General features: G+C 43.0%; 1 protein-coding gene across 1 annotated transcript in view; it reads right to left on the minus strand.

Annotated features, from left to right (window-relative positions):
* Nucleotides 1-23,115, minus strand: part of PINX1 (PIN2 (TERF1) interacting telomerase inhibitor 1) — a 64,419-nt gene that overhangs the window by 24,401 nt on the left and 16,903 nt on the right. The window contains exon 6 of the mRNA XM_010995264.3: nt 20,067-20,143. Within this exon, the coding sequence (XP_010993566.1) occupies nt 20,067-20,143 (77 nt within the window). The remainder of the gene's footprint in view (nt 1-20,066; nt 20,144-23,115) is intronic.

Consider the following 23,115-nt stretch of genomic DNA (forward strand, 5'->3'; position numbering starts at 1 on the left):
CAAGACTGTATGACCCCGGTGGGCTTTCTTCAAGTAAACTAGTCAGCCGAACTTTTGGAAAACTTCACTTCCCCTAGAGTACATGTGACCTGGGTAGAGCTTTCAACACCCACTACAGTCTGTGCATGCACGTATTGCTGAAATGCTGAGAAAATCACAATCATCAGCCCCAAGGACTTATTTACAGTTGAATTCCATGCCCTCTCAGATCCATCTGCCTAAAGATGACTGGAAACAATTCAGAACGAGGTATTGTGGCAACATATTCTTTTTACCAGTTGGTTAAAAAGTCAATATGAAGGTATATTTTCCATTGACACATATATAGAAGAAAACATAAAATGGAAATTATTAAAGAAAAGAAACAAGGGAAAGGTATAGCCTAGTGGTGGAGTGCCTGCCTAGCATGCACAAGGTCCTGGGTTCAATCCCCAGTACCTCCACCAAAAAAATAAGTAAAACTTAATTACCTCATCCCCCAACAAGAAAGAAAGAAAAGAAACATAATATAATTTCTTGTTATCACTCAAGGCTTACATGTAGGACTCCTGATTATTAAATGCCAATCAGGCAATTCAAAAACTGTACTGGTGGGTATTTAGGAAAAGTCCTTTGGCAATAAGCTGTTTCAAATGGAAATCCTTCCATATCCTCATCAACTGCTCTTGCAACTTTCTCAGGGAGGGGAAAACCACCCTAACTCAGAAGAGGTCAATTCTTTCAAGTCTAATGGCCTAGTCAGTGTTTCTGAATTGCAATTATCTATGGGCCAGTTAAAAACTCCTACTTCTAGGGTCTAGCCAACCTACAATATGCATTTTAAACCTGCTCACAGGTAACCCCTCTGCCTGTCAAGAACTGGAGCTGAGAACTGGAGGACTAAATCACTGCTCAGGAGCTCCTCCTAGTGTCAGCTTCTCAGAAAATACTCAGTTTTCCCAAACTGTGCACAAGAAGTAATTATTTGAAATTAGAACAATCTGCACGCAAACCTTCAGCACCAGTGGTCGGAGAAAGGGCTATCTGCCTCCCTAATCCTCCCCCATCCTGGGCTGTTAGTTTGGTTAGGGATTATTTATAACGCACAAGTTACATATTTTGTCTGTACATCACTTTCTGTTCTCTCTCTGTAAGAAAAGTTGTCCCTTCCATTATATGAACTGTAAGAAAGTGGGAGCTTGTACCTAAACACACTTTTACAGAAAAGAAATCAGAGATGAGGACTCTTCCTATTTTCGTAGAAAAGTGAAAAGGGCAGCATGATATTTACAATTTATTTGAATAAACTACAATATTTAGAGAAAGGTTTCTTTATTTTTCTCTATTTCATTTCATTGCATTTGGAATCTATTCTACTGTTTGGAGAGAAGAAAAAACAGAAAATGGCAGGCTCTGCTAAATGTATGATAAACCTGCATTTATGTTTTATACTATTACCTATATTTGAATACGTTATCAATATAAGACAAAGACAGTCTCAGTAAAACTGACAAGACTTCAAAACGTGCGTTCACGCCTGAAGCATTTCGGAGTTGTTGCTTTTACACTACAGGACAAACAGATCTGTCAGCGCGTTTCATTTTCCACCAGCCAGGCCCTGCTATCCATCTTACTCTGCCTTCTGTTGCTGCCCTAAGACTCCCGTTCGTTCCCACCGCATCTGCCTGGCTTATGAAAGTCCACCTCTGACAGGGTCTGAAATGTGCAGGTGAGTGCCCAACCCAGAGGAAGTGTGCAGGGAAAAGCACAGACACGTGGGCCAAAGCCAGTGGGCAACGAGCCCAGGCTAACCCACCCACTGCCTCTCTCCCAGTCGGGGTGCAGTGGCCAAGGCATCTGTGTGTGTCTGCATGAAGGGGTCTAGCGACTGAGCAAGCAGCCAGGGACCATGAGGTAGGAAGTCAGCCGATGGGATCAGAGGACGGTGTTTAAGGACTAAGGATGTGAACACGGATCTTAGAAATTGTATTGGGAAAAGCAGGTTATTTTTTTCCGAGTTAGGGTGACTTTCCAACAAAGCTGAACAGGGAACTTGCTCCGTGCTGGAGTCTAGGTAGTCCTTGCTGGGCTATTTGTCACTAGGGGACTCTCTGAAGAGCTGGTAAAATTCCTGCCTAACGTCGCACACGTCACAGGGCCGAGTCAAGACTGAGACCCAGGTCCACACCAAATCTGTGCTCTGCCCACTATCCAACCCTGTTTTCACATTTGCCATTTCCATTCTTTAAGATTTTTGTTCTTCTCAGTTTTAGTTTAAATTACATTTTTCTATCTATACCGTCACTTCCACAAAGTGCGACCCTGGAGGTAGGGACTTCACCTAGTCAGAGTTTGTTATCTGGCACGAGTCTTAGGGTTTGGTGAACACTTCACACTGCATATGGATGAAAGCACTTGCCGATTGAAGGGTGACCCTGTTGCTAAACTACACCGATGCACCCAAACGTCACCGCACTGTTGTATACAAGGTCAACGACAATCATTTTGTGGTTCTTTTACTGCAAGCGCTGTTATGAGTAAAGTGGGTTTCTCCTGGTCATGGTTAACTAGAATAGAATGGAGTTTATCTACACAATCTGGTTGAGAATAAAGTACAAATTCTTAAGGTTACATGAGCCTCAGAAGAAAAGGACAGCACTTCCCCCTCCCCACCTTCCCACGGCCTCCAGTCACAGCACCTGACAGGTGCTCGCGGGCAGGGCCCCCGTAACTAAGTGTGCGGGCAGTAAATCTGGTCCAGCACTCTCTCTGCACGGAAGGCCCTCAGCTCAGAGTTGCCACCTCGCGGGATCCCTGCATCAGTCTCTCCAGCTCCACCTTCTATTATCACAAGCTCAGCCAGAGACAAATATATTTTATATACATGCTGCTACTAAGAAATGGAATGCTAGAACACAGAAAAACTTAAGTGAATTCTTCCTAATATCACAGGTGAATCACGCCTCCTCCTGCAGAGAGAGAAGGTGGGAGTAAATAAAGAAATGGGATGGATCTGCACTGCTGGCTTACAAAATTGCACCTCAAACTCAATTTCTCAGACACTAAAGCAGGAGCAGATGGCTACAATCCAGCTATTTGCCTGTACTTACTTCTTATCATTTCAAAGATACTGCCACTCTTGACATTTGCTTTATGTCTTTTTTTTTTTTTTTGGTGGTGGGGGGTAATTAGGTTTGCTTTATGTCTTAACAAGTCTCAGAAGTGCTGTCGCATACACTGCTCCACTCATTATGTCCAGATGAGGAGGCAGAAGCACAGAGCGGGTAAGCGCCAGGGAGTGGAACGGTCCCTCCCCCCGACATGAAGAATGAATCCTCTCACCCAGCCTGTGGTTGAGCTTAACCACCAGAAACCTCAATTTCCTTTTCTGAAAGTCAAGGAAGGAACTAACCGGTCCCTTTCAGTTCTAAAACCCCACAACCTGCCCAAAGTCACATCGAAGGTTAAGTGACAGACCTGGGACTTGCACTGAAGTTTTCTGGTTTTTAAAACAATCATACTCACTGAACTACACCAAACCCCATAGATTAGAATGTCTGTTGTCATTCTGATCTGATTCTGGATGCTTTGAGCTTACGATCAGTATCTCAAGAATCCTAACTACCAGACAAACAAATCTGCCTAAAACATAGAAGCACTTCTGTCACTGACCATGGATGTATCATCAGCGTCCTGACTGAAAGCGGTAAAGAAAACATCCTATCATGCCAGGGAGCTACTGAAATGCAGCCAACTTATAGCCCTGTCCCTTGTGAAAGGGAAGTAAAAGACACAAAATGTGTTACAAGTCATGACAAGTCATGAGTCTGTCTTTATTGACAAACTGAAAAATGCACAATGAAGATAAAGAAAGGAACCCACAGACTTCAAAGAAATAAGCAAACAAAAAGCCGGCGTGGAGGATGGAGGAGCAAGGGAACAAGCCATAACCCCCCATCACACACAAGTCCGGGAACTCCCTCCCCAGAGGCACAAGAACAACTTCGGGAATAAGCTCAGGGAGTTGACAACGCCTGGGTCACCGGGGCTGATGACACGGACCTCTGGGACATCACACAACTGAGTTACTCACGCACTAAAGGCCACTGCCTCAGAACTTCCCACTCCACATACAGGGGTAAAACTTCACTAGGAAAGTAACTTTCACTCCCGGAACACCAATCAAATTTGGATATTCCAGACCTGGAACAGCTGTGCATTCTACTCCTTAGTCCTGTGATAAAATCACCACTTTTTAAATTTGCTGCCATTGTGGGACTGTAGTCTCTTTGCCAGAATCCAAATGATGACAAAACCCTCTAAGCTACCCTACATCCCGAAATCTCCCTTCCTCTCGCTTCCAGCTCTGCTTTCAGACCTAGATTTCCCAAGCTGCACGAGCAGACAGATGAAAGTGGCCCTGGGAGGAATCAAGGACGCTTTTGTTGCTAAACCACTTCTCCGTCCCACACAATCAGGGTGATGAACCACGAGTCAGGAACGTGGCCGACCTCTAGGCCTGGGGGCTAACGTGCTCGAAGAACAGGGAATTCCAGTCTGTGAGAGAATCAAAATACCTATTCTCCTGTGGCAAATATCTTTTGTCCACCTTTATTTTCATTCCCTCTCTCCCCTGGCTTCTCTCCTTGATTTCTATTAATATTAACACAGATGACAAGAAGACTTATTGAAAGGATTTAAGGGAGGAGCAAACCAGGACATAGTAGGACAAAAATACACTGGGCACTAACAACTTCACACTTGACGAATGACCATGACATCTTGAACCCACCACACAAAATAATTAAACCAATCTTGGAACAGAGCTAAATAAATGTTAAAGGATATTATTAGTAGGTTCTTTAACAAATTTTTTATATTGAAAACTGAAATATATACAAAGTTAGTGACCCCCTCAACAGTCCCATTGACAGCTAGCAAGGTTTTGCCACATGTAATTTGCTAATGCAATTTTAAAGCAAGTCCCAGACACAGTCATTCCACACCTACTTCCCTCAGCATGGATCTCTTAAACATTAGGGAGTTTTCTTACGCAATCCCAATGCCATTAGCACACCTGACACAACTGACAATAATATCACCTAACACACAGTCCAAAAACCAGCTTCCCCGGCTGTCATGGAGGTCTTCTTGTGGTTCCAGTCAGGTCCTAAACCAGGCCCACGCGTTCCACCTAGTGACTCATCTCTCCGAGGGTCTTTCTATCTGGGTCTCTCTCTCCCTGACAATCTTATTTTTTTTTTCATGCCACTGATTTGTTGCTGAAATCAGGCCCATTATTTGAGACAATTTCCACATTTTGGGTATTTATTTGTTTCCTTATGAGGTCAGTAAGCTATATCCTATATTTTCTGTGAATGAAAGTTACTACCAGAGACCTAACTAAGTTTAGGTTCAACTTTTTATAGCAAGAATATGCCACAGGTTCATCCTGCCTGTGTCAGGTGCACATGAAGTCTGATTGTTCTACTTTTACTGTTACTAAGATTGATCCTTGAAATAGGTTCTTTATTAACACTGAAAAAGACTTCTTTCTGTTGAAATAGATTTCCATAATTACGGAAGTAAATTTGTAAAAAAAAAAAAAAGTAAATTCAATAAAGTGAATAAAGTAACCAGAAACTTAACAAATCTTATATATAGTTATCAATTAAGAAGCAGGAAAATTAACCTACAATTAAAACAATACATTTTGATTCCCAGGAGTATTTTAAAAAAAAAAAAGTTCAGTTGATTTAATTATACCAGCTCACTCACAGTTATCTAGTTTCTCAGTAAGCAACTATTAGGGACACTGGGCCAGGGCCTACGAATGGACACAAGTCATGGCCACTGTCTAAGGGGCAGAAGAGTAAGACAGACACTCTTAAAGGGATAAAGAAAAGAGGTAACATGCTAAGGCAGAACATGGTGATGGCAGATTCAGACAAACACAGAGGCTGGTGAAAAGAGAGCCCTCGGCGAGGAGACCTTCCCTGAAGGGGTCACCACGCACAGGCTCCTGAGGCCGGGCTTCTGTCTGCTCTGTTTCCTGCTGCACCTTTAGTGCCAAGAACAAGAGGCTTTTTTTTTTTAACTTTTTTTTTTAATTGAAGTATAGTTGATTTGAAATGTTGTGCTAGTTTCTGGTGTACAGCAGTTATTCAGTTTACATACACACATATACACACATACATATATATTCTTTTTCATCATGGTTTACTACAGGATACTGAGTATAGTTCCCTGTGCTATAGTAGGATCTTGTTGTTTATCTGTTTATATACAGTAGTTTGTATCTGTTCATCCCAAATTCCTAATTTATCCCTCCCCCATACCCTTTCCTCTTTGAAAATCATAAGTTTGTTTTATATGTCTGAGTCTGTTTCTCATTTGTAAGTTCATTTGCATCATAGTTTAGATTCCATATATACATGGTATCATGTGATATCCGTCTTTCTGTCTGACTGACTTCACATAGTATGATCATCTCTAGGTCCTCCTATGTTGCTGCTGCAAATGGCATTATTTCATTCTCTTTTATGGCTGAGTGGTATTCCATTGTATGTATATATTACATCTTCTTTATCCAGTCATCTGTTGGACACTTAGGTTGCTTCCATGTCTTGGTTATTGTAAATAGTGCTGCTATGAACATTAGGGTGCATGTGTCTTTTCAAATTTTAGAGTTCCCTCCAGATGTATGCCCAGGAATGGCATTGTTGGATCATACAGTAACTCTATTTTTAGTTTTTAAGGGAACCTTTATACTGTTCCCCATAGTGGCTGCACAATTTACATTCCCACTAACAGTGTAGGGGAGTTCCCTATTCTCTATATTCTCTCCAGCATTTGCTATTTGTAGCCTTTTTAATAATGTCCCTTCTGACTGGTGTGAAGTGATACCTCATTGTAGTTTTGATTTGCATTTCTGTAATAATTAGCCAAGTTGAGCACCTTTTCATATGCCTACTGGCCATCTGTATGACTTTTTTGGAGAAATGTCTATTTAGGTCTTCTGCCCATTTTTTTGATTGGGTTGTTTGGTTTTCTTGATATTGAGTTATACGAGCTGCTCGTATATTCTAGAAGTTAAGCCCTTGTCAGTGGCATCGCTTGCAAATATTTTCTCCCATTCTGTAGGTTGTCTTTTCATTTTGTTTATGGTTTCCTTTACTGTGCAAAAGCTTGTAAGTTTGATTAGGTCTCACTTGTTTATTTTTGCTTTTATTTCTATTGCCTTGGGAGATGGTACAGAGGCAGTTAACAGAAATCTGATGAATCCATATTTAAAATCTAGATTATTCCTAGGCCAATCCTGTTTAAAGATACCTTATCAGGAAGTAAATCCGAATAACAAAGAGGGTAAGATTTTGTTTTAGTTTTAAAATCGGAATGCTGCCAGGGCCAGTATTTGAAAACAACACCCCTGCCCAAGTTTTTTGAGATGAAACAGTTTACAGTTCAGAACTGATGGATGATCATTCCTTGCGAAGACTGAGCCTTAGAGGCTCTGCTGCACAGAAGCAGCTCTGCTGAGCTGCAGCCCAGGGGGTGAGCTCCCCGCCCCATCCCTGACCAGAACCCAGGCCATGTTCCCCAAGGAGGACCACCTCTGTAGGGAAACCGGACCACACTGAAGAAAAGCCCTGCCAAAATTCTGGCATCTGGGGTTTCCCCAAGGAAAAAGCCAGCTCACCCCGATCACTCACTGTGCAGCGGAACTCACCAGCTGAGTGGCTCCGCCTGTGCAGACAGAGCCGCCAGCCAGCCGCTCACTGACTGACTTTCAGAGCAGAGGCCAGGTGACGTCAGGCCAAGGGGAAACCTTCCAGCATGAAAGAAACAAACCAAAACCAAAAAAAGTAAAGGAGCTCAGGGGTAAAGGGCAGAAAAACAACCCTAAATATCCTTATACAATGTACTCAGAGGCAAGGGAACATACTGTACCCATGAAACAAGAACAAGATGCTACTTAAAAATAAGGAAATATAAAGGAATAATCAGATGATAAAAAATAGCTCTGGTAAATTAAAAATGTAAGAGCAAAACTTACATTTTTAATAGAAAGGTTGGAAGGTAAAATCAAGAATATCTCCCCAAAGTAGAACAAAAATATAGAAAAATAGTAGACAAAAAAATGAGAAAAATCTGAGGAATAATCTAAGATGTCCACCACTTAACTAATGATTTCCAGAGGAAACAAAGGGGAAAAAACTAAAGAATGAATAAAAGGTAATTTTCCAGAATGGACAGAAGAACATGAATCCTCTCAATGGAAGGTTGACCGAGTGTCCAGTGACTAAAAACACCCAACCCAGTCTCATCTCCACAAGATTTTAGAAATTCAAGGAGAAGAAGAGCCTACAAACAAAGAAAACAGGTATGTGCATGGACTGAAGTAAAAACAGCAACAACAGATATCAGAAGACACCAGATAACACCTTCAAAATTCTGAAAGAAAATGATTTTCAATCCAGAATTCTATACCCACACACCCTGCCATGACATTATGATAGAGATTTCCAGAACTGCACCCTCTCTCAGGAAGCTACTGGAAGACCGGGGAGGAGAAGCAGGGACGGGGAGGTGGGAGAAGCAGGGCAGAGGGGACTGTCTAGGGTGACAGGGCAGAGCAAACCAACAGCCAGGCCAGAGCCAGCAGGCAGACGGCATCCCAGGAGGGCAGCCTCCTGGGGAAAGACGGAGCGACAGGTTACCAGGTGTGCCTGACCCGGCAGAGCTGTGCACGAAGGGGCTGGTAGAGTGCACGGGAAAAACTACGTGGACACGTCTTCTGTCCCCACAAACAACACAAAACTGTAAGAGGAAATGCAGTCACAGCATACTGCTTGGCTTAGCAGGGAACAATACTGACATAGTACTGACAAAAATATAAACAAACACTACATTAACTGGTAAGTACAGTACATCAGTATTTTGAGTGGTAATGGGCCTAAATCCTAACCTACCAAAATAAAAGCCCAGACAATGTTAAAAACTAACACATCAGAAAGACAATGTAAGATTTTTCTTTTAAATATGAAGATAAATACCATCAGATAATTACCACATAGACACCACATAAGAACCGAAGGTGCTACACGGAGCAGGCTTAGGAGCTGAAGAGGAGAGGGCCCGACTGAAGGCTGCTGTTCTTTGTGTCCAGTGCAGCTTCATTTTTTAAATCTATGTGCATATATTACTTTGAATTTAAAAAACAATAACTATTTAACGAGTAATCACTCTGTGAGAGGAACTGTTCCAAAGGCTTTACAGATAAGATCACTCAATCCTCACGACAGCCCTATTAGGTGATAGTTTATTATCCCCGTATCAAAGATGAAGAAATTAAAGCACAGAGAGGTTAGGTAATCTGCCCAGTATCTCCCTGCTGGCAACTGATAGAATCAGGATTCAAATGCAGGCAGTGCGGACCAGAAATCCGAAGATCTTAACCTCAAAGGAAGCCAAGAAATTTATAATTCACAGATTATTTTGGAAAAAGCTATCTGATTTTCACCTCCTGATAAACACACAGTCAAAACCAATCAGACTAACAAACACGAGTAAGGAGAAGGCATTTATATTCTTATATCTAAAATCCCATATTTTTCTATCAACAACAACAAAAAATGCAGCCTAAACAGCAAGAGCAGCAGAAAAGGAAAAGTTGGAAAAAATTGCAGTCACACAAACTATAGTTAAAAAATGACTAAGTTTCCTTGATATATGAATTTGTTGGAAAACCATTTATCAACAGCCTGTTTCTCTCTAGCAGAGTCCCTCAAGCCGAGAGCCATGTCATTCCCCTTTGACTGATTAATTAGCCAATCAGGGGACATTTTTCATTGTGAGGCATGATGGTTTATTCCAGCTAATGTTGGGTCTCTAATGGCGACATATTAAAGCCAACTCGGCTGTTTTAGCCCTGTGGAGTGACCAAAAGGAAGGGATGGAAGATAAATCAAAGGAGCTCCCTTCAGTTTCCCTTCAGTCCTTAACAAAACCCCCAAGGAGCAAGTGGCTGGAGGAAAGATCCTCTCCCAATAAAGAGAAAACACAAAGAGAAGAAAGGTGGAAACGCCTTCAAGCCAAGGGGGATCCTTTCCTGTTTCTGAAGAGCAATAATTTATCCTCTGTTGATTAACAGACCACTGATAGAACAGGCACCAAAAGTCAACACCCAGCTCTTCTTGCTTTTATCAAAAGCTGTGCTCAATAGAAAATCCAGCTATGTAATGCTTCTTACTCACTTGGAATGATTTCACCAGCACTCTGAATTAGACGAGGCCAGCGGGAACCTCATCTAAGGCGCCATTTATACACCCACCTCCCTCCAGGCAGGCAGCTGTCCACGGTGCCACGAGTTCTCTGAGCTCTTGCCCATCTCCAGGCCTCTGACAGGCACCAAAGCACAGAGAAGTCAAAGCTCAAATATGAGAGGAGCACAAGTTCCTACAGAGGACAAGTGTGAATATTCACACATTCAGGAGACAGAAAGCACATCTTAAATATACTTGTAGACTGCCGAGCACACTCCACAAGACGGGTCTAAGCAGCTGGTCTCTGCAATGCAATTCCACTCTTAAGCACATAAATCTGCCCAGATTTCTCCCTACCAAATAAACAAACGATTACAAACTAGTAGTCTGCATTAGACAACACCACAAACCTGTTTCACTGTCCTGAAGGGGCTCTACCACCACAACCACCTTCATCATCATTATCACTTTGTGAATCTTGGATACTTTCAGACAGGGTATCAGCTTCCCTAACTCCCTGTTGTCTTTCGACTTTTAAGACTTACTTACACACTTACAGTCACAGGTCTGGGCCCCACTGGCATGAGTCTGAGACCTGGGAAAGGTTGTAGTTCATGGTATGTCTTCTTTTCTGTGCCTTGTCCATTCAGAGACTCCTGCCCGTTGGGCCCAGATCCACCAACAGTTCTCTGCAACCTCTCCTGACAGCCTTGGTAAAAACTGATGGCACTTGGGTCTGTGTTCCCACCATGTTCAGCTTCAACAGCTGAACTCATTTTAACAAAAACTTCACTAAGAACCTACTCCGTGCCAGGCCTGGTCCTAGAAGCTAGGGAATACAAGCCCCTGACCCCGAGGGGCTTCCAGTCTAAGGGAAGGCAGACGGCACAAGCGAACTATTCAGTGCATCAGATGGTGATAACTGCTATGGAGAAAAACACAGCAAAGAAGAGGGTACAAGAATATCAGAGATTTTTTGTTGTTACTGTTTGTGCTTTCAACTATAGGGTAACCAAGGAAGACCAATGGAGAGAACACTTGCACACAAATGTGAAGGAGGCAGGGAGCAAACCATTCCCTGCAGAGGACCATGGAGTGCTTAAGCATAAGGCAGGAGTGTCCCAGGAGTCCTGGAGGAAGAGCAAGGAAGCGGGAAGGGCGAGAGCAGCGCAGGCGGGGAAGACAGAAGACGAGGGATGGCAGGACAGTGTGTGTGAGGCGTGGGAGGCCAGGAGGATTCTAGCCACTGTCAGGGCTGACCGTCCACTCGGAGGGTGACAGGGAACTCGGGGTGGCTTTGAACAAAGTAGTGACATGATCTCAATTACATTTTCCAAAGATCACTTCAAGTTGCTCTGGGGAAAATACACTGTAGAATAGATTCTATTGGAACTTTCAGTTTCCACAGAGAGCTTTTTACACTATGTTCAAGACACCTATCTCCCCGACCATGAATTCTCTGAAGGGGACCCGGGGCCTACTGTCTTTGGAGCTTCAGCAATTAGAGTAGTAACTAGGACACTCCAGGTACTCAACAACTACAGAATGGTTAAACTGTTATAACTTTGAAGCTTTTTTTTTGCTTTTCCACCAACAAGTACCAACAAACTATACTTTCTGTGAAAGAGAAAAAGAAAACAAAACTACACATGTTTCAGACATTTCCTCCTTCTACTGGTTAAGATGGTTCTTCCTGGTATAATCACAGGACCATAGAATGATGGCTCCTTGGGGAGCCATTTCAGTTACCTAGGTAACAACCCTCCCTCCTTCCCTCCCAAATTCAGCAGTAACAATCATTTCATTATCACACAGCATTTCTATGGATCAGCAATTCAAGAAGAGCTTGGGTACGTGGTGCTGCTCAGGGTCTCTCTAATGTGCTGCTGTCAAAGTCATGAGAGTGGGCCTAACAGAGGGCCGGGCCAGGCACCTCTAGTCTCCAAGTAGTCTTGGGGCACCTGCACGACTCTCCTGTCATGGTTCCTCTGCGTACACTAGTTTGGGCTCTGGGCTTTCTTACAGTCTGGGGACTCAGGGCAGCTGGACTGCTTACACGAAGGCTGATGGCTTCAAGAACAAGAACTCTAGCTGACAAGGCCTCAGAGATCATACAGTATCCCCACCGCTACATTCCAAGGGCTACGAGCAAGTCACCAGCCTGCCCAGACGGAGGGAGGGGACTGGGCTCCATCCCCTGGTGAGAAAGTGCCGAGGGGGTCAAGCTAGAAGAGTGTGTGGAATGGGAGGTATCACGGGGGCCATCTTTGGAAAACAGAATCTACAACAGAACATATAATTCAACATTCTCATTTTATAAATAAGAAACTAAGTTTACAGATAAAATAGGGATATCCACAACCACCTGCACCTCGACGTTCAATGTTTCTAATCACGCTTTTAAGTCCTGAATTGCTAGGACAACTCGCTATTTTACCTCAATATTATTTGATTTCTTAACTGAACAAACCAAATTCTTTTCACATTCATCTCCTGGATAAAGAAGATAAGCAGATACAACCAAAACTGCCCAAGTACATGAGAATCAAGGAGAGGAATCCAAGTAACGTCCCTTCCTTTGTAGTCTCGGAAGATGTGCACCTTCAAGTCAAGGACCATTTCAAATTTAAGTATTTCATGTGCTCTCCTTACTCCAGAATCAGAACCTTAGACTTGGAAGTGCTCACATGCCTTTAGTTCCGATTCTTACCTATTATAAGGATGCCTCCAGGAACTCACCTGGAGGTACCTCCTATGCAGCTGGCCAGCTCTGCCACCCATGCTGCTTCCTTCCTCTGAGTAGAAATCTTTCCATGAATTCCACCCATCAGTTCGTCCTCTGAAGCTTAACAAACAAATCTGTTCCTTTTCTAGGGGACCACTGAAACTGTTCCAAGTCAGCATCTTCCTGTGGTGCAGGCAGAATCTCGTAACTGCTCATCTGATCGTTTCTGTGCACAGCATGCTCTCCAGATAGCTCTGTCCCTAATGTCATTCTCAGAATACATTCTTATAAAACACGGCACCCAGGCCTGAACAGGACAGTTCAAAAACTTTCACCAGTGCAGAAACCATGCAAAAGCCCTGCTGCTTTGAGTTGCTTCTAAAGCTGCCCAAGCCTGCACTCTCAGGACGGTGGCCAGACTGCACATTTTGGCTTAAGTTAAACCTGTAGTCAGATTATATGCTTTGGCCTCTAAGTCAATTCTCATTCAAATGGTACCAAATTAGTTCTTTCCAGGATTAAATGAGACTTTACATAGCTTCACAAAATTTCTTCCATTTAATTTTGGCCAAATTTCCCAGCTTAGAGAAATTATTTTGAATTTTTACTCTGTTATCAATGGTCAAAATAATGACAAGAATTACTGAAGTCATCACTGCTGGCAAAAAATAAACTACAGATTTTAAATGTGTTATTTAGCTTGTCTGTAGGCTTAGTTTAAATTTATCTCTAACTAAAAGGTTTTTCACTATAAGATTATCTTCGCAGATACTAGGCTGGGAGAGCTGCTCAGCTTCTGAATGGTGATGCCAGATCTGGGGTGAGGAGCGGAGGCAGGGTGACAGAGGTTTGCACGAAACAGGGAGATTTAAATGTAAGAGTCCACATCCTGTAAACCATTTACAAAACTCAACCCAATTCACAAATACAGGTTATTAACATGCCAATCCAGAACTAGTGAGAAATAGCCTCCAATTCAAAGACATTTCAAGTAAAAAATTTAAAAAAAAAAAGACTTCTTTTCCCAATGAGATGCTTAGGGTAGTTTATAGAACTAGAAGAAAGAATGGTCCAAAATACCCCATGAATTCAACCAACCAAAACAGAAGGGTCTGCCTGGAAATTCACTTTCAAATATTACAGTTAGAAATGGGAAAAAAGGGAGATTTGTGGTAACTGATGAGAAAGGGACACAAACCATAAAGAAGTCATGCTTTGGTTCAAAAAGCCAAAAGCCGTCAGAGGAATGCAAAAAAAATGATCATTAGCTGGGGATCCTGAGAGAGCATAAAAAAATACTCACAAGGTGTCTAATTCAATCAGGTCATAAAGGTGAAGAAATTGACAATTATTTTGCCAAAAGCCTATGCCAGAAGCACGTTGTTTAGAGAAAGCAGGAATGCTGGTTACACACTCTCACTCCTTGATACAGTTTAGGAGCATTTTCTCTAGTGATAAGGCTGACTCAGGAAACAAGCTGGACAGAGGAAGGAAACTGGGAAGGTGGGGGAGGGAAAAAATGAGAGAAGGAAAGGAAAAAAAAGGAGTATCAGGAAGTTCAACCAGATAGGAACTAATGGAATTTGTTTTTCAGTGTCTCCAACTGCAACCTGCAAACCAAGTGTGAACACACACATGCGTGCGTGAGCACGCATCTCTAACTCCTGGCAGGCACTGGTCAGCAGAAGTATGTGCTGCAGGTCTCAAGGGGCCCTAGTCATTTCAATTCAATATATTCGATCCTTTCTTTGTCTCTGTAGAAAGTGCATACATCTCCAATTTAGGTGTACTCCAACCCAGAGTTACTGTCTTCCAATTAATACAGTACAAAGACTGTGAGGAAAAGGAAGGATGTGGAAATCAGAAATGTACAACCAACCATTACACAGAACAGCTGATTAAAAGTTTTCTGAGCAGTTGGTAGTTTGAGATGATCTTTCATTGTTTAAGCAAGTAGTTCTGAACAGCCAGATTCAGGCAAGAAAACAGTGCCCCTGGACAGCCTCTGTGGCTTGAGGGAATACTATGGGCCAGCAAAGTCAAAGTGAAGTCCCCGGAGAGACAGGAAGGCTTTAACTTCTACTGCAGTGAAAAACAGTGAAGCCTGAGAAAAACCATTCCAGAGTGAAATGCAATGTCGGAAAGCCAATTTTTAGCAAACAGGGTTGATTTTTGAAAGCATAAAATGGCATAAGCAATCATTCATTCAATAATCCTTTCTCAAAAATCTACCAGCTACACCAGTGGATTATGCTTGGCACTGGACTGGAAATTAACTGATGAAAATGTCCTATTCTCAGAGATTTATTGATTGATCAAAACATTTCAAAAAGAAAAAATATTTCAAAAATCAACCTTGAAGCTATACAAATTTGATTTTAAAGATGAGTAACAATTAAGCTCATTTTTTATGAGATTTTCATTTACTGAATCCCTACCATGTGCCAAGCACGGAATCAATGACACACTGGGGACCTAGAAACAAGGAGAGCACAAGTCCTCTCTCTTTAAGTAGGCCACTGTCCAGTGTACATGACAGATGAGAAAGTCCACATGTAAAACCACAGCGGATCAATTTCTTCATTAAATGTATGAAGGTCAGAGAGAGGATAAAAGGCATAATTTAAATTTCAAAAACGTATACTAGACATCTTGGGTTAAGCCTGGGTTGTTCTGTTTTGATGTGAATTTCTTTTTATTTCTATATGTTATATGCAACTCCTACTATCCTCACAAAAAAAAGTTCATTTTAAGTGATTCTTTTTTGGATTGGGAAGAGAATTTTTTATGCCTAGTCCTAGATTTAAACCTTCTTTTTGATTCAAGGACTCCTCTGAAAACCCTGAGGAAAGCACTGGACTTTGTGTATCCACACACACACTCACACAGGCCTTCACACAAGTCCCGTGTGCAGCCTAAAGGAGTTCACCAACCTCCCCGTCACGAGTGTGCCCCGAGTACTGCCCAGGGGGCTTCCTAGACTGACACGTTACAGAAGACAAACTGTCATGTTATGGTAACACCTTGTATTTATATAATACTTTGCAGTTTGATACAATTCCAAACTTACTAAATTAAGTGACTTAACTGATAGGCTTGGACTTTAAAAACATCAAAAATCTGATTTCTACAAGGTGTTTTCTAAAGATCCATGAGCTAGAAGACATAAAATCTAGTATGGGTATGTGGAAGAGGCAGATCATGGAAACTACCATCAGCTCTTAAAACCTGGGTACCGATCATTACCGATGTGAGCAGATTCAGCATCACAGTGTGAGAGATCACATGGTCCAGATACAGGATAGTCCATTTCGAATTAGACAGTCAATTAGCAGCAGTGATTGCTGGCGTTAGGACTGTGTGGAGGGAGTGTGACTATAACTGGGGGAGGGATGAGTGAGATGTTTGTGGGGAGGGCACAGTTCTGTGTCTTAACCCAGACGGCGGTTATAGGAGCCACAAACGCGCCAACGCGGCTCAGACCCACACCCACAGAGCACACCAACGTCGGTTTCCCGGTTTTCACCCTTTGACAAAATCTCAAATAAAACTTCTAAACATAATTAAGTCATTTAAATGCAGATTTTTTTTCTAAATGCAAAAAAGTTAATTAACATTGGCAGTAGTGTGGTAAGGGGAAGAACTCTGACTTTGGAGTCAGAGAGACCTGGATTTCAACCCCACTGTTGCCACTCTAGAGCCTGGTACAACCCTTTCTGAGCCTCAGTTTCCTCACTGCTAAAAAGGTGATAATAAGGGATAAATTGGGAATTTGAAAACTGCACCTCTTGGGGAGTGATGGAAATGTTAGCTATCTTGACTGCGGTGGTGGTTCCATGGGTGTCTACATCTATAAAAAAAAGGTGATAATAATGCCTACTTCATGGGACTGGTATGAAGATGACATAGATAACATCATGTCTAGCACAGTGCCTGGCACATAGATCCTTAATAGAGCTGTAATTTCTATTATCTTAACAGTCAGGGGTTGTAGAAATCAGTGGGCTGGGCTTAACGTGAGAGCTAAGACGCGGCCCAAGCCCAACGTGGACAACGCCCAAGGTTCTTTAAATCCAGACACAACGGTAAGATCAGGATCCGCACTCTGCCCAGAGCACCCGGCGAGGCACTACTGCTGTCACGTTTCAAACTGCCGTGGTTTCTGAGACGTTTCGGCATCTGGCCTCCAGCGGCACCCTGGCCTCGGCAATGCCAAATACAACTTGAGGCCAATGTTGCTATGGGGGTCAAGGGAGTAAAACAAAGCAATATTCCTTCCAACTGAGAACAGGAGCCAAGAGGTTGTATTTTCAAACAAATGTGATCAAAGGACTCCTGCCCTCAGCTTTAAAGGCTGTTGTAACTCACAGGGTACGGTTTCTTAGCAACAGTTTACTTAGCAACGGGGAAGGCACAAACGTGCCTCAGTAAAAGCTATCTCAATATAGGAGAATCCAAATGTGTGTAAAAGATAAATTTAAAAGCGACTGCTTCAGAGAAAGACTTTTCATTTGGTGCCTAAAAATGTGATTAAATTTAAATACACTATCTTACACACACGAGTAGGTATGCGTCAAATGTAAACACTGCAGAGGCCCAGTGCGCTCACCGTGAAGCATGTAGCATGCTGCCCGGGAGCTCTGCAGAAATGCAGACTCTCAGGCCCTACCCAACCCTCATGGAACAGAATCCACAGCTTAAGCAAATCCCCAGGGGATCTGCGCACACATTAGGACTGAGACGCCCTGTCCAGGCGACAGTCCTGGTACCACAGCCAGCTCTACCTGCACAGGCATGTGGCAGGGATTCTCCTGGTGGTTCTCAATCTTCACTCCTCATCACACAGTGGGACAATCACCTGAATCCCATGAGTAGGCTTTTTTTCCCTTTTAATTAAAAAAAAAAATTCTCTTCTTTTTTTTAATACTGATGCCTGGACCCTAACCCAAACTTAGGATTTCACTCATCCTGGGTGGGACCCTGACAAGAGCATTTTCTTCACAACTCCTTAGGCCATTCAAGCGCAACCACCGTTGAGAAGCAAGGCTCACGAGCAGGTCCTGCAGCCTGATACGACGCAGCCTCACCAACAGTCAGAATCACAAACGCATCATCAGAATGAGAGATCAAGACGTGCCTGGATTTAATTCTCGCACAAAACACAGAATTACATCAAGGTGGTCTTCTCTACCCCCAAGTGTACCAAAGTAGATTTTGCCTGGGCTAGTGCTCAGGAATTACTTCTGAAGTTCCTCTCACTTTAACATGATCACAAATAACCACACCACTGAAAAGTCAAGGGACACCGCATAGTGCTGGAAAGCCTCACGGCACCTAACACCAGTAAGCCCTCAAACAGATGTTTGGCCAGAGGATTAGAAACCTCTAATCTCTTTTCCTGTGCTTATCACATAAATTTTTTTAAAGTTCCACCAAAAGCCCATAAATATTTCCTTTCCTGATCTGTTCAACTGTAAAATTTCAAGAAGGGATCTAAAGATGAGGAATGAGGGCAATGGAGGTTGGCAGCAGGGAGAATCCAAGAATGCAAGGATCTGGAAGAGCAGTCCAACGCGAATGCAAGCCTGGGAGAGCTGGAGCAGAAAGGTTATGGTCAGGGGCCCAGGGAGCGGGGCGGGGCCGAGGTCAAGGCGCAGGGTGTGACCGCGCAGGGGTTGTCAGGGCAGAGCAGAGGTGAGAGAGTATCCCCGAGGGTACAGATGTGCTGAGGATGGCCAAAGGAGAGAAGTTCTAGAGGAAGACTGAGGTAAGCCAGATGCCAAGTCCTGAGTGAACCCGGCAGAGAGCCTAGCCCATGTCACTCGGTAACCACTGAGGGGCAGAGGATGGCCAGAAGCAGGGCTGTCTGAGGATCCTGGCTTTTTCCAGCAGCCTCTTGAGCATGAAGCATCCAGGACAGCCTGGTGTAGGACACCTCCTCCTAACGGCCCGGCCGCCTTTGACAGGGCTCAGCAGAGACCTGCAGGCACCACCCTCAGGTTTCCCTTCCCGGGCCTGCTTCCTCTGTCCTCACTGCGAAACGTGCAGGTGCAGAAAGGGGCTAAAAGATCAGGAATTCAGCCCCAGCCTACAAAGGAAATCACCAAACAAAATTTCCAATAGCTAGTAATTCTACAGTCTTTGAAAAGAACATGAAATAACAAATAGCTACCATCCTGGGAAAGTTTCTGTCAGTCTGGAGAAATGTCAGAAATAAACGGAACAAGTCTTTCTTGCTCTATAGCCAGGGCCTGGCCTTGGGACCAATAAAGGTATGTGAGCACGACATGCCAGATGAGCAGAGTGATAGTTGTAGCAACCACGCACCCCAGACTTTCACAGATAAGGTCAACTTAAAATATATTTATCTCATTATTTCCAGAAATCCACATTTCAAAAACTCTATAATATTTTGACATCCAAACTACAACCAGAGCTGTCTCTTACAGTTGGAAACAGCACCAAAAACCATGGTATATAACACAGCCCAGCTTAACAGTCAGGATTGTGGATTACGGAGCCACCTCCTTTGGGGGGTAGTTCGGTCACCCTATTCCTAATCTTCTGGTTTTGAAACAAACAGTACTGTACAACAGAGGAGATACTACACCTCAATCCCCTCCAGATTCTCCCCGCCGATCCAACACTGCTTCAAAATGCTTTTACAGCGGAAGAGCCAGGACCAGAGTCTGCCCTTCCCCCACCTCAGGCTGCCCTCCAGACGGTGCTGGCAGTCTGAGCAGAGCAGACCGAACCTGCCCGCAGCCCCCCTCTCCCGTGGGGATGGAGGTGCACTCCGCTCTGCGTGCATCAGCGACCGGCACTCTTCCCCGAGGTCAGTCTGGCCCTAGTGCCAGCAGAAAAAAACCCCAAATAACGTATATTCTTTTTTAGGTTCCTTGTAATAACATATTATCTGTCAAGTATTATTATTCAGAGGATCACATTTAGCCTTCGTATGAAGCCTCTAAATGTTTTTTTTGTTGTTGTTGGTAACTTTGTCTGGAAAGTGCTGTTAGTAATAGATCTAAATATTTCTATACACAGTTGAAAATCAGTGTTGAAACACAACATATCAGTCGTGTGTGGCTTAATACCTCAGTAGTCTTCTTACTCTGTCTTTTCCCAAAAATGCAGTCCAGGTCTGTTTTGCTCCGAGATGAGAGATCCTTCCCTAGAGAAACAACATGATGCTTTTCAGTCACACATTCTTCCCAAAATAAGGAGCACCAGTATAAACTGTGAAACTCCTGAAAACAAGATGGGTTTTGGAAAACAAAAAAAAATTCTGTAAACTACTGACTTTGTTTCCCCTTCACAGATTACAACTGTTTAATTAATAAATACGATTAACTAAATTTAAAAATCACTTAAAAATCAAGTAAGTGAACCAGAATCCTTGCCTTTCTCTTCACGGCAGAAACAACCCAGAGCATGCAGACTGAGAGGAAAATTACACTCTAAAGCTTGCTCTACTACTGGGTATGCTTTCTAGGTCTCTTGGTTCCCCTTTTATAAAATAGACCCCATTTACTTCAAGGAACACGAGCTATTTACTTAGAGTTATGAAATGCAGAATTAAGAATCCTGCTAAGATATAACTTTTAAATAAAAGGACACATAATAAGAGCAGGAAATTAAACGGCTTCTGGCAAAAGCAGCATGCAAAGGATCCATGATTCTTATTAAAAACACTATATACTCTTTCACTTAATTTCAAACCCACAGACCAACTAATTTAAAATTCACTTCTTTGAAATTTCCACTTCTACCAATAACACTCTGTGAGCAGTCGACCAGATCTATTCCCATCTGTCAACATCACGGTAAATGTACTGTAAAATGTAACCACTACATGTAAAGTCCTGAGGCTCTGGGGGAGCGAGGCTCTGGGTTAGACACTGGAATTTCTGTTCTGGGTTGGAAGCCCAAGTTCCACTGTCACAGACTCACTTGTCTTCCTGGTTTCCTGCAGCAAACCGACTTGGCAAAGTAATGTCATGACCCAGGAAGGTTCAAGTTCACTGACTATCACTGGAGCATTCAAATATGATGTTGCCAAGTGACTCTATGAAATTAAAAAACAAACACCCTTCGATTTAAGGCAAAACCAGGTGCTCAAACTAGTTTCTGAGGCTGCAGCACCAGGCTCACCAGTCCAGGCAGCGCGACCTGTCCCTGCCACGCAGGACAGGCCCCCCAGGGTGCTCTCCTCTCTTCCTGAGCTAGAAATGGCACTTCCTGGTTCTTCCTGATTATCAAGTAGAACCCAGATAAAAGACCCCAAAGAAACCTACTCAGGAACAAAACGAAGCTTGTCCCACGTGGGAACTCAGAAAATAAACCAGAAAAGTGGGGAATAAAACTGGCCCAGTGGGGAGCAGTGGACGACCCTCAGGGGGTCTACAGATCTGCACTGGGCTCTGTCATCAGCACACCCCACTCCGCACCGCAGAGCGCGCTCAGGGCGGCAGCTTCCATCTCAGAAAAAGGGCTTGGACATGGTTCAAAATGTAGAGCGACCATCCACCCCTAAGCTAGCTTCTGAAATGGAACAGATACCCTAAAAGAAATGCAAATTAAGATCTCTTTTACAGCAACTGAACTAAAAAGAATGCTGGAAGGTAATGATTAAGGAAGGGAGGGTACATGCGAGAGCACACTTTTAAAACAGGATGTCAAACCACGAACACGCAGAGATTAAAAACAAGCCTACAAATCAAAGGGAAAGCTGCCAAGCTGGGGGAGATGTACCAAAGAAGGTGCAAGTGTTTCTAAAGTTTTTGTGATGGGTTCTTGTATCAGAAATATTTATCCTTTAGCAAGTTCACTTAAGTAAATGTAGAAACCAGGACTGTTACAGGCCTTGCTCTGGATTTGATCTGGAAAACAAAACACAGAGAAGAAAGAGTCAGAGACTACTGGAAAGGAACTTAAAAAAGTAGATAAAAATGTGAAGATGGAAGTGATACTGAAATAATTATTAGTTAATGGACTTGGTTGAATAGTTTATAAATGTTACACAATTGTGGCCACTTTCGAATAAAATATATATATTAAAAATGAGTTTGAAAGTTATTGGTCTCAGTTCTGAATGGTGGTCAAATCCTATTGATAAACTTATCTCTTAGAGAAAATGACAATCAAAAAATTGAAGGGAATAGGAAATAAATATTATCTGCTTGGATTTGGTTTTATCTATCTACTGGCTTCAATTGGTCATGACGTTTCCAGACCAGGAAAAAAGGTCCAGTAGCCAAGCTGGTGTAACAAAGTCCATGAAAGGATGATCTGCTCATTCTGACAACAGCACTTTATCTGTGATCACAAGTACATCAGGGCAGCTTCCTAGAAGAGACCCATATGCATGCTACAGCCAGACACAGCACCGACAGGTCCACCCGGGAAGCAAATAAAACTATATAAAAAAAAAAAAGAACCTAAGATTCATGGAGATTTGGAGCCTCCTGGTTTAAAGGCAAAAGTCAAACAGAGCCCAAGTTCTCAGGAGAAAACTGTATTATAGCACTGCACTGCACAGGGCTTGAGAAGCTGAGTTTTTCTACTCCGAGTAAAGGGGCCAGAGTAAGGAAATGCAAGCTTGAGAAATATGTCCGCTAAATAAAAATCACTGATGGTTTATGTAGGCAGCTTCACTTGCTTAGAAAATTTATCTGCATTCTCCAATCAAGGAGAAAACAAATAATACTATATTTTGAGTTTCTTTTTTTAATGAAAACACACAGGACTGATAATAAACCTAGAACGGAAGATTACAACCACCTCACTGAGCGGGTGAGAGTGTAAGGAAGCCAGGAAGCCAGAAAGAATCAGAGTGGGGATGGAGTTAGTGAGACCCTCACAACCAATAACAGGACAGCCAGAACTTTTCTAAAGCCTGCAATGGTGCTATTTTATATTTGAATGTCAAAAGAGCCACAGCCAGGAGAGGAATCTTAACACCCACCACTAGCAGAGCCGACTATGGGGAGCCAGTCCAGCCAGGGAGCCCACAGCCAGCGTCCACACCAGCTGGCTCACACGGGGACATGTGCTGCAACAGCAGTCTCCTTGTTTAAGAAGCAGAATCTCACAATTGTCACAGGAAGAAGTCTGAATCAATGAGAACAACGGAGCTGCACAAGC

Source organism: Camelus dromedarius, chromosome 36, assembly GCF_036321535.1.
Source record: "Camelus dromedarius isolate mCamDro1 chromosome 36, mCamDro1.pat, whole genome shotgun sequence".
In the NCBI taxonomy this organism is placed as follows: Eukaryota; Metazoa; Chordata; class Mammalia; order Artiodactyla; family Camelidae; genus Camelus; species Camelus dromedarius.